Source organism: Drosophila erecta, unplaced genomic scaffold, assembly GCF_003286155.1.
Source record: "Drosophila erecta strain 14021-0224.00,06,07 unplaced genomic scaffold, DereRS2 tig00000380-arrow-arrow-pilon, whole genome shotgun sequence".
Taxonomy (NCBI): domain Eukaryota; kingdom Metazoa; phylum Arthropoda; class Insecta; order Diptera; family Drosophilidae; genus Drosophila; species Drosophila erecta.
The window spans coordinates 41,274-55,588 of NW_020825234.1; the positions used below are offsets into that span (position 1 = coordinate 41,274).

Genomic DNA, 14,315 nt, shown 5'->3' on the forward strand with positions numbered 1-14,315 from the left:
TTAGAAAGCGATTTAGACCGACTGCGCCAGTTACATTATTATTTGCTTTTGAGCCTATTAAATGGACCGTTGTAGTAGTTAAATAAAAGAAATTGCAAATCGAATTGAATTATGATCCTTATTCTTCAGTGTTCAACTTAAGACTGGAAATTAAATGTAACTGATATTGAGGAGAAGCCGATGTGCTTAAGAAATATGTTAGAGTATTCTAATTATTATTAAATAGTAAATATATCATAATAATAGGTTGGAAAATATCTCCCTTTCGCTTTTTTGCTCTTTATTCAATGCATTATAAAAAGTGTTACAGTGATCGGATTTAGTTCAAATATGCGCCGTTTTGTTCGATAATCTGTTTCCATCTAGACGGCAACCTCATAATACCTCCCTCGTAGAAGCCCCCCTCCTTATTTGCGAAGAACTCGGACAGCTACTTTTCACCTCAGCCTCTTTTGAGTTCAACTTTACACCACCAAGGGCATTCGCCATGGACAGGAACAGGTGGTAATCACTTGGCGCTATGTCCAGGCTATATGGTGCACGCGATAAAACCTCCCATCCGAGTCATCAACGAAGTGTGTGGTCTGGCGTTGTCCTGGTGGAACTCTACACCCTTCCTGTTGGCCAATTCTGGACGCTTCTGGTCGATCGCCTGCTTCAAGCGGTCCAGTTGTTCGCAGTAGATGGTAGAATTAAGCGTCTGGCCATATGGGAGCAGCTCATAGTGGATGATTCCCTTTTAATCCCACCAAACACACAGCAAAACCTTCCTGGCCGTCAATCCCGGCTTGGCCACTGTTTGGGACGATTCACCGGCCTTCGACCACGACCGTTTTCGCTTGATATTGTCGTATGTGATCCATTTTTCGTCGCCAGTCACCATCCGCTTCAAGAATGGGTCGAGTTCGTTCCGTTTCAGCAGCATATCGCAGGCGTTGATTCGGTCCAGAAGGTTTTTTTGCGTCAAATCATGCGGCACCCAAACATCAAGCTTTTTTTGTATCCAGCTTGCTGCAGATGGTTTAAAATGGTTTGGTGACGAACTCCCATCTTCTGGGCGATGTCACGAGATGCCACATGCCGGTCTAACTCGATGTATTCCATGATTTTATCGGTATTTGTTGTCACAGGTCTTCCGCCGGCTGGCTTATCCATGGTGTCGTTTTCACCGGCTCTGAATCGTCGAAACCATTCCTCCGCGGTTCGAATAACTGTTGAACGCAATATCCAAACTAATCATGCATAGCGTCGTTTTGTAGGTTACGTCAAGACATTTCAAATGATGTATAGTATTGCCAGATACGGATTAGTACTGTACTGGTCATTTACAGTATATGCTTTACAACTAGCTATCCTGACCAGCGAATTAAAAAAGTAATTACTAGTTAAAATTGTTCCGCAAAACAATTTACGTGGATGTGGTCAGATAAACTCAGCAAATTAACTGAAAAATTCCGTGGGCTTACAAATCCAACACAAAACAGATTATAAACTGTGCGTCAAAAAATGTATGTTTACTGTAAAATTGAAAGAACAGTACTGGAATATTTTGGATAAACTCGAATTGGAAAGTGATCCTATTGATAAGTCGAACTATAGAGAAATGTAAAAAAAAAACAATTACAGCCACAATACATCGAAAATTTCCAGATAGAATGAATATGTCAATAGCGCGAAAGGATATTAATTCTTTTTGCAAATTAAAACAAGCTACAATGGAGCTAGGTCTCTATGATGCTAGTCCCGAAAAACAGTATTTTAATAAATTAAGGGCATAATCCAAAGAACAGGGGAAATATGATTCAAAGCAATAATCAAAGATACTATGATAACAGACATTATAACTATGGTATTTATTACCCTGCAACAAATCAAAACACTAACACTAACACTAACCAGTCTCACAGTCTACTGATATTCCAGAAAATGAAGAAATTTCTCGTTCGCACTTCCACTATCTGAGTAACGGGTATCTGATAGTCTGTCTTGTTTTCTTTTCTTTTATTTATATCCGAATATGCTTAGTTTTAGCATATTTCCCGTCGACTTAGAAAATGATAGGATCAAATGCAGGGCAATTCGCTTTGATTTTAGATTAGGTGCAAATGAAAAAAATCGTATAATTGCCAAAAAACTTTTTGCCACGCCCAAATTTTTTCATATTTTTTGATATTTTTTCACTTTTATATATTTACGAATTCAGACCGAGGGTTTAATAAAAAAAAACGATTGAGTTTTTCTGTATTATTAAACCTTTTTATTTATTTCCGATTAAGGAAGAACAAGAACCATTGAATTATCACTAAGTTGGATAATGGACTTCGAAATTGAAGTTGGCTTAGCGGAGTTAACGCGGTTGATAACTCAGTGCTGAACTGCTGCATGGAGATATGCTTACTGTTTTATAGGCAATTTTGAGTGGTCAAAGAGCGAAGTTTAAGATTATTTCTTTTGTGTGAATTTATTCGAGTGGTTCAAATTTTGTTACGTTATTGCTTACATAGATAGTGTGAGTGTAATCCAATTGTGATGGTAATTAATATGTAATAATTAGTTTGGCAAATATCTCCCTTCCGCCTTTATGTCTTTTGAATTTCGCGGCTATGTACAAAGCGCTACAGAGCTCGTATCTGGCAATACTATACATAATTTGAAAGGGGTTGACATAACCTACAAAACGACGCTATTAGTTTGGATATTGCGTTCAACAGTTATAGACGTGTAAGCATGGAGTTCACTAACGCCGATATTCGCGCTATTTTAAAGTTTTCCTTCGTTAAAGGCAAATCCGCTAGAGAAACGTTCCGTGAGATTAATAGTGTTTTGGGGGATGGTACTCTATCACTTCGAACCGCGGAGGAATGGTTTCGACGATTCAGAGCCGGTGAAAACGACACCATGGATAAGCCAGCCGGCGGAAGACCTGTGACGACAAATACCGATCAAATCATGGAATACATCGAGTTATACCGGCATGTGGCATCTCGTGACATCGCCCAGGAGATGGGAGTTAGTTACCAAACCATTTTAAACCTTCTGCAGAAGGCTGGATACAAAAAAAAAGCTTGATGTTTGGGTGCCGCATGATTTGACGCAAAAAAACCTTCTGGACCGAATCAACGCCTGCGATATGCTGCTGAAACGGAACGAACTCGACCCATTCTTGAAGCGGATGGTGACTGGCGACGAAAAATGGATCACATACGACAATATCAAGCGAAAACGGTCGTTGTCGAAGGCCGGTGAATCGTCCCAAACAGTGGCCAAGCCGGGATTGACGGCCAGGAAGGTTTTGCTGTGTGTTTGGTGGGATTGGAAGGGAATCATCCACTATGATCTGCTCCCATATGGCCAGACGCCTAATTCTACCATCTACTGCGAACAACTGGACCGCTTGAAGCAGGCGATCGACCAGAAGCGTCCAGAATTGGCCAACAGGAAGGGTGTAGTGATTCCCCAGGAAAACGCCAGACCACACACTTCGTTGATGACTCGTCAGAAGCTACTGGAGCTCGGATGGGAGGTTTTATCGCATGCACCATATAGCCCGGACATAGCGCCAAGTGATTACCACCTGTTCCTGTCGATGGCGAATGCCCTTGGTGGTGTAAAGTTGAACTCAAAAGAGGCTTGTGAAAAGTAGCTGACCGAGTTCTTCGCAAATAAGGAGGGGGGCTTCTACGAGGGAGGTATTATGAAGTTGCCGTCTAGATGGAAACAGATTATCGAACAAAACGGCGCATATTTAAACTAAATCCGATCACTGTAACACTTTTTAAAAAGCATTGAATAAAGAGCAAAAAAGCGGAAGGGAGATATTTGCCAACCTATTATTTTCTAATTGAACGGAACAATTAAATGTTTTTATCATGTTGTTACCTTCTATTATAATATCTCTATTAATACAATTTTGGTTTAAGATAGTCTTGGAAAGGTTCCAAGCTGTAATTATATTAGGCTCTACATATTTTATTTCAAAATCAGAATGTGTTTTTACTGTATCTACATTGTGTTGAGACCTGCTTTAGTATGCCTGTTATACATTTATTTATGACCAAGCTTTGGGAACTTGCTGTGTAACTTTGATTATTGTGCAAAAAATATTTGTTATGTATTGTTTCAGTTAGTATGTTACTATTTTCGTCTGGGTATGGTATTATTTCAAAAACTGGTGTTTTAATTATTTCTCTCGGAATGCAGGTATTGTGGTATTAGATTTTCGATTGTATCAGATTTAAGCCAAGCTGAAGTTTTGATATTAATAATTTTAATAGAATTGACGTGAGTTAATGAATCTGTGAGAAAGGGTGACTTTGGAACATGACTCTGGGTGTAAAAAACAACAAAAACAAAAAGGATAATCGAAGGGATCTCGTTCTTTGATTACATTTTGTGCTTAGACCTTAATATTTTGTTTTTAGACATTAATGTGTGTATATGTGTTTTATACTATACTAGTGTATGTTTTTTATAATTATGTTATGGGAAGTTGTGGGTGTAGAATAGATATATTATGTTACTATATATATCTTGTAAATTTCTATAGAATTGCAAAAAAACTTTTTGCCACTTCCACTCTAACGCCCACAAATCGCACAAAACTCTCACGCCCTAATAATATATTTAAAAATTGTACGTTTTTCGTCATTTAATTATTTTTGCCCCAATTCCTACCAGAAAATTCCAGAATATGTTGGAATTTTCGCTTGCACTTCTAATAGCTGAGTAACGGGTATCTGATATTCGGGGAACTCGACTATATCATTCTAACTTGTTTTTGCTTTATATAGAAATTCGTCCTTAGTTTTAAACTTAGTTCTTTCTATGAGCGTAGAGTTTTCTTCATTTCGAGAGAGTTTCGTTTTCTTCATTTGTAGTCTATATGACTGGTATTATGAGCGTAGAGTTTTCTTCATTTCGAGAGAGTTTCGTTTTCTTCATTTGTAGTCTATATGTCTGGTATTACAACAGTGGTCTTTTGCCTGGTTAAAAACGAAGTCCTTATGGTCCATATCCAAAGGCCCTGGACGTGGCAGTGGTTTTTGGGCATGTGGCCTAGGAGGTGCAGAATGTTGTAGCTGAAATTGCCTATATTAATAAAGTCGAGGTGCAGCTCCAGGGTCTTCAAGCTGGCAACCGAAGTTATTAGAATTTGGTCATGGTAAAGCGGTCAATGGTTGCTGTCCTAATTGATATCAAATTGGTATCTAGAGCCCTATCTCTGTACATTTTAATCATTAATAGTTCTGCTTTTCTTTCTGATGGAATTTTTGTATAAGCATTGTCATTTGGTATTCTAAGCTGTTGATGCTTACTCGCGTAACCAATATTGTAGAATTCTAATACAATGTCTAACATTCTTACACGTTTACCGGTTACACTTAGATTATAAGGGTTTACTAGATAAGTTGAACAGTATATAACAGGCAGAAAAAAGCGTTTCCGACAATATAAAGTATATATATTCTTGACCAGAATCAATAGCCGAGTCGAACTGGCCATGTCCGTCTGTCCGTCTGTCTAACTGTTCCTCTGTCCGTATGAACGCCGGAACTACAAATCGCCGGAACTACAAAAGCTATAATGCTGAGATTAAGCATTCAGCTTCCAGAAGTTCAGCAGCGCAAGTTTGTTTCCAAATGTTGCCACGCCCACTCAACGCTCACAAACAGCACAAAAACTGCCCCGGCCACACCTTTAAAAAATGTAGTGATATTTTTTCACATTTTTATATCCATTGTAATAGTGTGGCGGTTTGTGGGTGGTAGAGTGAGCGTAGCAACATCATTTAACAAACGTGCACTGTGTTTATGTCTCTGGAATCTTGATGCGTTTTCTCAACTAGCTCTTATAGTTCCTGAGATCCCGACGTATATAGTAGCATAATATGCTTCTCATATTACGCTTACATAAACTTAAACCTAACAAAAACAACGCGCATACAATCTTGCGCGTGCATAAATACACAACATAACGTAACGAAACTTGAATCCACAAAAAAGTAAAGCGCATGATTGTTGTATAACTTCATCATTCTTTTTGCATGCACTTAAACACAAATAAATAAAAATGCTGACAAACACATTTCCGTTTCTCGCGACTCACTTCGAGCCGATCAAAACTCTGTACATTCAGTCTTAAGCTGACAGTTTTAAAATAAAGACGCTCACCGAAATCGTTCGTGTTTTAATTTATACTTGGCTTCAGCGTTGATCTTTGTCTTCGTTACAGACGGATCATTTATTTGACTCAAGAAAATAGTAACTACGTAAGTGGCGCAGTCGGTAGGATGAAACATTGTTGATGCGATAGAAACCCTATTCAATTCTTCAATCATCATCCGCTAAAGAACTTTCGCAAATCGCGTCGGTAATATCGGTACAATCGGTTCACAACAAAAAGTGCCAACCAACGGTCTACCTAATCCCACAAAGTGATTGTGAACGTGAAACAACTTAAAATTATAAAAATTTTAAGAAGACGCCTTTGAATTCCCTGAGTAGTAAATCCACAAAAGGTTACTCAAAACAAAGCGAAATAGCAAAGTGTGCAACAAATAATAACAGCTAAATTAAATGAAGACTAAATAAACTCAATTACAACTAAAACGAATTATAACGATAACAGTGCAACTAAGTGAAATATTATAATAATAAGTGAGCGAACCACAAGAAACCCTACCCAAGTTACGAACCGACAAATAAACCAACAGCAAATACACAAACATTAATCAAAATTCAAAGCCAACAAACCACAATGGCAGTAGCAGCGCCAACACAAATAGAACTGTCTGACTCGAATATGATTCAAGTCGAAAGACAAATACACGCAATCGAGGTTTTCAACGGAGATCCTAACACCTTGTACACTTTCATCAGTCGCATCGACTTCATCTTGGCTCTTTATCAGACTACAGATGAAAGGCAGAAGTTAAAAATCTTTGGACACATCGAACGGAACATCAGTGGCGATGTATTCCGCGCCCTCGGAGTGACCAACCTCAGCAACTGGAGTGAACTCAGGACTCAACTTATACTTAACTACAAGCCCCAAGCACCGAACCACCAACTCTAGAGGAATTCAGGAACACACAATATCGAGGTAACATTCGTCATTTCCTTGAAGAAGTCGAAAGAAAACGGCAGATACTTATAAGTAAATTAGAACTAGAAAACAATATTACTGAAACCACTCTATATACTAGATTAATACAAACCAGCATCGAAAATCTAATTCAAAAACTTCCAAGCCACATTTATCTCAGAATAATTAACTGTAATATTCCAAACCTGAGATCATTAATAAACATATTACAAGAAAAAGGTCTTTACGAGGCACCAACCTCAAGTAAAGATAATATAAAGCCAACTTCAATTCCAAACAAAGTAACAAACACTCCCCAAAACAGGCAAATGAGCAATCAAACCAGACCCCTTGCACCCTTCCAACCATTCTATAACAACGTCTATCAACCCTATCACCAAGCATATTCTCATGTACCCAGGTTTAACACAAATCCGATACCTCAATATCAAAATAGATCTATCTACCCACAACCTAACATACCTCTGACACAAGCACCCAGACCAAACACAGCTTTTAACCGACAAAATATTTTTGACCAAAATCGAACCTAGCCACACTCACATGCCTACAACATATCCACAAACCGGAAACGTACGGACTAATAACCCAATAAAAAGACAGAGACCATCAGACAGCGGACAGTCTAAAATGAGCACAGAAGAGATAAGATACCAAGAAGTATCGTCTAATCAACCCGAATATCCTTATAACTATAATTACTATTATCCCTACTATCCAGAATATTTTCAACCTCAGCCTTATCCCTATCAATCGAACTATCCCCCAGAATTAATTCAATGTCCCCCTGAACAGAACTATGACAATTCAGAAACAACAGAAAAGGAGACACCGACAACAAATGACAACGAACCAGACGACCCCGAACAAGCAGAAAATTTTCGGCTAGTAGCCCCGGATCAAGCCAATATATAACGATCAAACATAATAATACCGAATTGAAATGTCTAATTGATACAGGATCTACGATAAATATGCTCACGCGAAATATTTTTCAAACACCAACACAAGAAACCAATTACCTAATCCACACCAGTAATGGCCCGTTAATAATTAATGAACTTACGAATATACCACCTAACAACTACTTCCCTATTGCCCAAGAGTTCTTGATCCACCAGTTCTCAGATCATTATGACATGCTGATTGGACGCAAATTGTTGTCCGAAGCCAAAGCAATAATCGACTATAAAAAGAAAACTGCCACTCTATTTAACAAAATATACAAGATAAAAGACGGTAACAACATTACAGAACAGAACCATATTCAAATGGACACTTCATTTCCACAAGACCCCACTTACTTAGAAACCTCCACACTTCAGGAGAACTTGTTCCGATTAGAACACCTTAACGTAGAAGAAAAACTGAAACTAACCAATCTACTGACAAAATACCAAGACATCCAATTTCGCGAAGGTGACAAGCTCACGTTCACAAACCAAGAAAAACATATTATTAACACCACACACAATATCCCCGTCTACTCTAAAGTTTATAGTTACCAACAGACATATGAAAAGGAAGTAGAAAAACAGATCCAGGATATGTTAGAACAGGACATTATCCGAGAAAGTAATTCACCATACTGTAGCCCCATTTGGGTCGTACCTAAAAAACTAGATGCTTCTGGACAGCAGAAGCTTCGTATCGTAATAGATTATAGGAAATTGAACGAAATAACAATAAACGACAGATACCCCATACCAAACATAGATGAAATATTAGGGAAACTAGGGAAGTCAAATTATTTCACAACAATAGATCTTGCAAAGGGCTTTCATCAAATAGAAATGGACTCAGAGTCAATAGCCAAAACTGCCTTCTCTACAAAATATGGACACACACGAATGCCATTTGGGCTTAAAAATGCCCCCGCTACATTTCAAAGATGCATGAACAATTTACTCCGTCCACTTTTAAATAAATGCTGTCTAGTATACTTAGACGACATCATAGTTTTCTCCACATCTTTAGAAGAACATCTTCAAGCCTTACAAGCTGTTTTCGAAAAATTATCACAGGCAAACTTAAAATTACAACTAGATAAATGCGAGTTCTTAAAACAAGAGACAACTTTCTTAGGACATGTTATTACTAAAGACGGGATTAAACCAAACCCGGATAAAATCAAAGCTATAGTTAAATATCCGTTACCAAGAAAAACTAAAGAAATTAAAGCCTTTTTAGGACTTACAGGATATTTTAGGAAATTTATACCTAACTTTTCAGACATTGCCAAACCCCTGACCAAGTGCCTAAAGAAAGGAGCAACAATAGATATAAACAGTTTAGAATACTTAGAAGCATTCCAAAAGTTAAAATTATTAATCTCTGAAGATCCGATCCTAAAAATACCGAATTTCGAGAGGAAATTTACATTGACAACAGATGCCAGCAATGTAGCTTTAGGAGCTGTTTTATCACAAGACGGACACCCTATTAGTTACATCAGCAGAACACTAAATGAACATGAAATCAATTACAGCGCTATAGAAAAGGAATTATTAGCAATAGTTTGGGCAACCAAAACTTTCAGACATTATCTATTAGGGCGACACTTCGAAGTAGCTTCTGACCATCAACCATTGTGCTGGCTACACAAACTAAAAGAGCCTAACTCCAAGTTGACTAGATGGAAGATTAGACTATCGGAGTACGACTTCGACATAAGGTACATCAAAGGGAAAGAAAACCATGTCGCGGACGCACTGTCTAGAACCAAAATAGAACAGACATTTTTCGGAGAATCCACGCAACATAGCGCGGAAGAAGATAGTAGCGGACTAATAGGCCTATCTGAAAAAGCAATAAACTACCATAAAAGACAAATCATTTTTTCGAAAGGTCCCAATAATAATACAGAATATGAAACCTATTTCAAGAAACAAATAGTACGTATCTCCTATGCAGAAATGACCTTCGAAACAGCCAAACAATACTTACTCAACCACTTTTGTTCGAAGAATAGCGCCCTTTACATCGAAAGCGATGCAGACTTTGAAGTGATTCAAAGCGCGTACACAGAAACCATGAATCCAAAGTGTACAAAGATTTTCCGAAGTCTCGTCTTATTAAAAAACATTCCTACTTATGCAAAATTCAAAGAATTAATCCTAAACACACACGAAAAGTTATTACACCCAGGAATTCAAAAAACTGTAAAACTCTTTAGCGAAACTTACTACTTTCCTAATAGCCAACTCCTTATTCAAAATATAATCAATGAATGTCAAGTTTGTAACTTAGCCAAGACAGAACACCGCAATACAAAAATGCCAATGAAAATTACCCCTAAACCCGAACATTGCCGCGATAAGTTTGTAATAGATATCTATTCTTCTGAAGGGAATCACTATTTGAGCTGTATCGATGTTTACTCCAAATTCGCCACTCTCGAACAGATAAAGACAAAGGACTGGATAGAATGTAAAAACGCCTTAATGCGTATATTTAATCAGTTGGGGAAACCTAGACTTCTTAAAGCAGACAGAGACGGCGCATTCTCCAGCCTAGCCCTTAAACGTTGGCTCGAAACCGAAGACGTAGAATTACAACTTAACACTACGAAAACAGGTGTCGCTGACATAGAGAGGCTGCACAAGACTATAAATGAAAAAATTCGCATCATAAAAAATTCTGACGACAACGAGACCAAGTTAAGTAAAATAGAAACAATCCTTTACATCTACAATCACAATACCAAACACGACACTACTGGACAAACCCCCGCTCACATATTCATTTATGCCGGACAACCAATTCTAGATACACAACACGATAAGGAAGTTAGAATTAACGAAATAAACAAAAACAGAACCGAATACAATGTTGACACTAGATACAGAAAGGGACCATTACAAAAAGGAAAATTAGAAAACCCTTTTAAATTAACAAAAAACGTCGAACAAACTGACGAAGACCATTATAAAATCACCAATAGGAATAGAGAGACACATTACTACAAAACTCAATTTAAAAAACAGAAAAAAATTAATGAACTTCATAACTTCATATTCATCATAATACTCCTCCTCACGCCTACAAAATTATGCCAAACCCAACAACTTCAAATCAACAACATTGACACTAACCACGGATACCTCCTATTTTCCGATAAATCGATTCAAATCCCTTCAGAATACGAAAATCATTGTCTTCGCGTAAACCTTTCCGATATAGATAACCTAACCCAACCCACTATTTTAACAATAAGATAACTAACTACACTAATATTCCCCAAATTGACCTTTTGTACAATAAAATGCGAAGAGAACTTAGCGGAATAACTTTACACCAGACAAATAGACAGAAACGAGGACTAATCAACATAGTAGGATCAGCGTTTAAATATTTATTTGGAACATTAGATAACAATGACCGAACAAAGATTGAAAAACAATTAGAATCAGTAGCAACAAGTTCAATAAATCTACATGAAATAAATGACATAATTCAACTCATTAACAGAAACATACAAAGAACAAAAGAATTCTTAGACGAACATAGTAACAGAGAACAGTTAATATACGAACTTATCCAATTTACCGAGTATATAGAAGACATTGCAATGGGAATGCAACTTTCACGACTAGGACTATTTAATCCCAAATTACTCAATTACGACAGACTAGAGTGCGTTGACAACAGTAACATCTTACAAATTAAAACATCAACCTGGATTAGTACTAACCAAATACTTATCATAGCACATAAACCCATTAAGCAAAAAACTGTCCACACAATTAACATAATACCTTACCCAGATAATAACGGGTTCCAACTCGATCACAACGAAAAAGATACTTATTTTGAAGAACATGGCAAAATTTATAATCAAAATAGTAAAGGAAATAAGTAACGAATGTATTAAGAACATTATAAAAAAAAAACTAAACCAATTTGCAATTTTGTCCCCACAACAGTTAACCAGATAATTAAATACGTTGAACCAAACAATATCCTTACTTGGAACATAAAGAATACTATTATAGAACAAGATTGCCAAGAAATAAATAAAAATGTAACAATTAACGGCAATAAAATAATAACAATAAAACAATGTAAAATTAAAATAGGAAAGATAACATTAAACGAAAACCAGCTAAATCCCGAAATAAATCTAACCCCATTGTACACACCCATTGAACTAATAAAAATAAAACCAATAGAACATAAGGACATTGTAAAACTAATATCAAATAATAATATTACAGTCTCTATTATTATATCACTCATTAGCCTCACATTTTGTATAGTTTGTATCTACTTAAAACTAAAAACAACAAAAACAATTATGGAAACACAGGATACAAACCCAACTGCATTACCAAGATTATATGCGTCAACCCCAATAGAAGCATAAGCTTCCTTTTAAGGGGAGGGAAGTAGCATAATATGCTTTTCATATTACGCTTACATAAACTTAAACCTAACAAAAACAACGCGCATACAATCTTGCGCGTGCATAAATACACAACATAACGTAACGAAACTTGAATCCACAAAAAAGTAAAGCGCATGATTGTTGTATAACTTCATCATTCTTTTTGCATGCACTTAAACACAAATAAATAAAAATGCTGACAAACACATTTCCGTTTCTCGCGACTCACTTCGACCCGATCAAAACTCTGTACATTCAGTCTTAAGCTGACAGTTTTGAAATAAAGACGCTCACCGAAATCGTTCGTGTTTTAATTTATACTTGGCTTCAGCGTTGATCTTTGTCTTCGTTACAGACGGATCATTTATTTGACTCAAGAAAATAGTAACTGCGTAAGTATATATACTTTATATAATATGATCGGAAACAAGCAGAAAGAAGGCTTGTTACATACTTTTCAACGAACCTAGTATAACCTTTTACTCTACGAGTAATGGGTATAAAAATAAAAAGGGCAACAGTTTTATTGAATTAAATCTAAATCCAATTAGCAACTAAAGTGTCCCTGTTTATATGTCGGCTGCGGTGTATCCAATTCTTGGAGCTCGCCGGGAGCTAAAAATAATGCAGAAGATGAGCTTGCATAGTGAAGCTGCATATTTGGTTTCATTGCACTTTACCCGTTCAGAATAAATAATCAAATTTGATTGATGAACTTTTATACAATTTTTTTTAGTGTCTAGAAAACTTCGAGAAAAGGTCATCCTTAGAATATGACAAATTCTAGCTGATTATTATTATTATTCACTTTATCAACTTCCGAATAACTTTTCAATAATGTAGGTTTATTTTCAAATATGCGTTTTTTACCCCCATTGGTGTTTCTGGTTGGATTTTTATTTGGATTTATTTTTACTTACTCTCTGCATTCTGTCAATTTCTTGTCGAAGAAAAATATTCATCGAGCTTGTGGCTCCCATTGCAATAAGATGCTGTTTTACATCGAATAAATCAAAAGCCAAAGGTGTTTTGCTTAGCATTTCCTTTACTTGGCGGGCAACTCGGTCCTCTCGCGATTCCCCAGTCCCGGAGGACGATTCTTCATATATAAGAATAGTAAATATTAATTAGTATGGTTAAATAAATATACGTACCTTTAGGTTGAATGCCCATAATTTCATCCAAAATATTTCTCATGGTATTTGTTTGATAAGTAATTTCGGCATTAGAATGGAATCCATACACTTGAGGGGGGTCTACATTTACCATGTCATCAATGGCTGTCAAATAAGCTTCCTGCTCCTTGTAGCTGTAGACTTTATATCCTTTAAAGAATTGAAAACTCTCTTCGAAAATGGCATCGTGAAACCATACTCTTGTAAATGTATTAAGTAAACGTTTGTCATAATCATCAGTAACGCGGCCACCATATTGGACTTCCCCAAGCATGTATCGCACAGTCACCCAGCTTATCCCCTTTCCTTGCTCTATGTCATCTAAATGATTTTGTACAAATAAACAACTTGCATACCAGTCAGAGGAATTGAATTCATAAGGTATATTCCAACCTAAGGGTCCAAACTTTCGCCTTTCTTGCACTACTGTATGAAGGAATGATATTGAATAAACCAAAGGCAAGTAAAAAGGAGATTGCGAGTAGTCCAAGAAATCTTGGGATAAATTGGTATAAGTTCTTTTTAGTCCAGCACGTATTCCAGCAGGTGGTTCATTAGTATATTTTAAACACATTTGAAGCAAAGTTATTGGAAACTTAGGGTGCGGCTCTGTTGTGATCCATATTCGAAAATTTGGATTAACGGATGCT

At 36.8% G+C, this 14,315-nt stretch overlaps 1 protein-coding gene across 1 annotated transcript in view; it reads right to left on the bottom strand.

Annotated features, from left to right (window-relative positions):
• Nucleotides 1-13,965, bottom strand: part of LOC113564708 (dynein heavy chain 8, axonemal) — a gene marked incomplete at its 3' end in the record, with an annotated part of 47,743 nt that extends 33,778 nt beyond the window's left edge. Inside the window, exons 1-2 of the mRNA XM_026983574.1 lie at nt 13,645-13,965; nt 13,411-13,589 (exon numbers count right to left, since the gene is read on the bottom strand). Of these exons, the coding sequence (XP_026839375.1) occupies nt 13,411-13,589; nt 13,645-13,939 (474 nt within the window). The remainder of the gene's footprint in view (nt 1-13,410; nt 13,590-13,644) is intronic.
• Between the last annotated feature and the right edge of the window lie 350 nt (nt 13,966-14,315).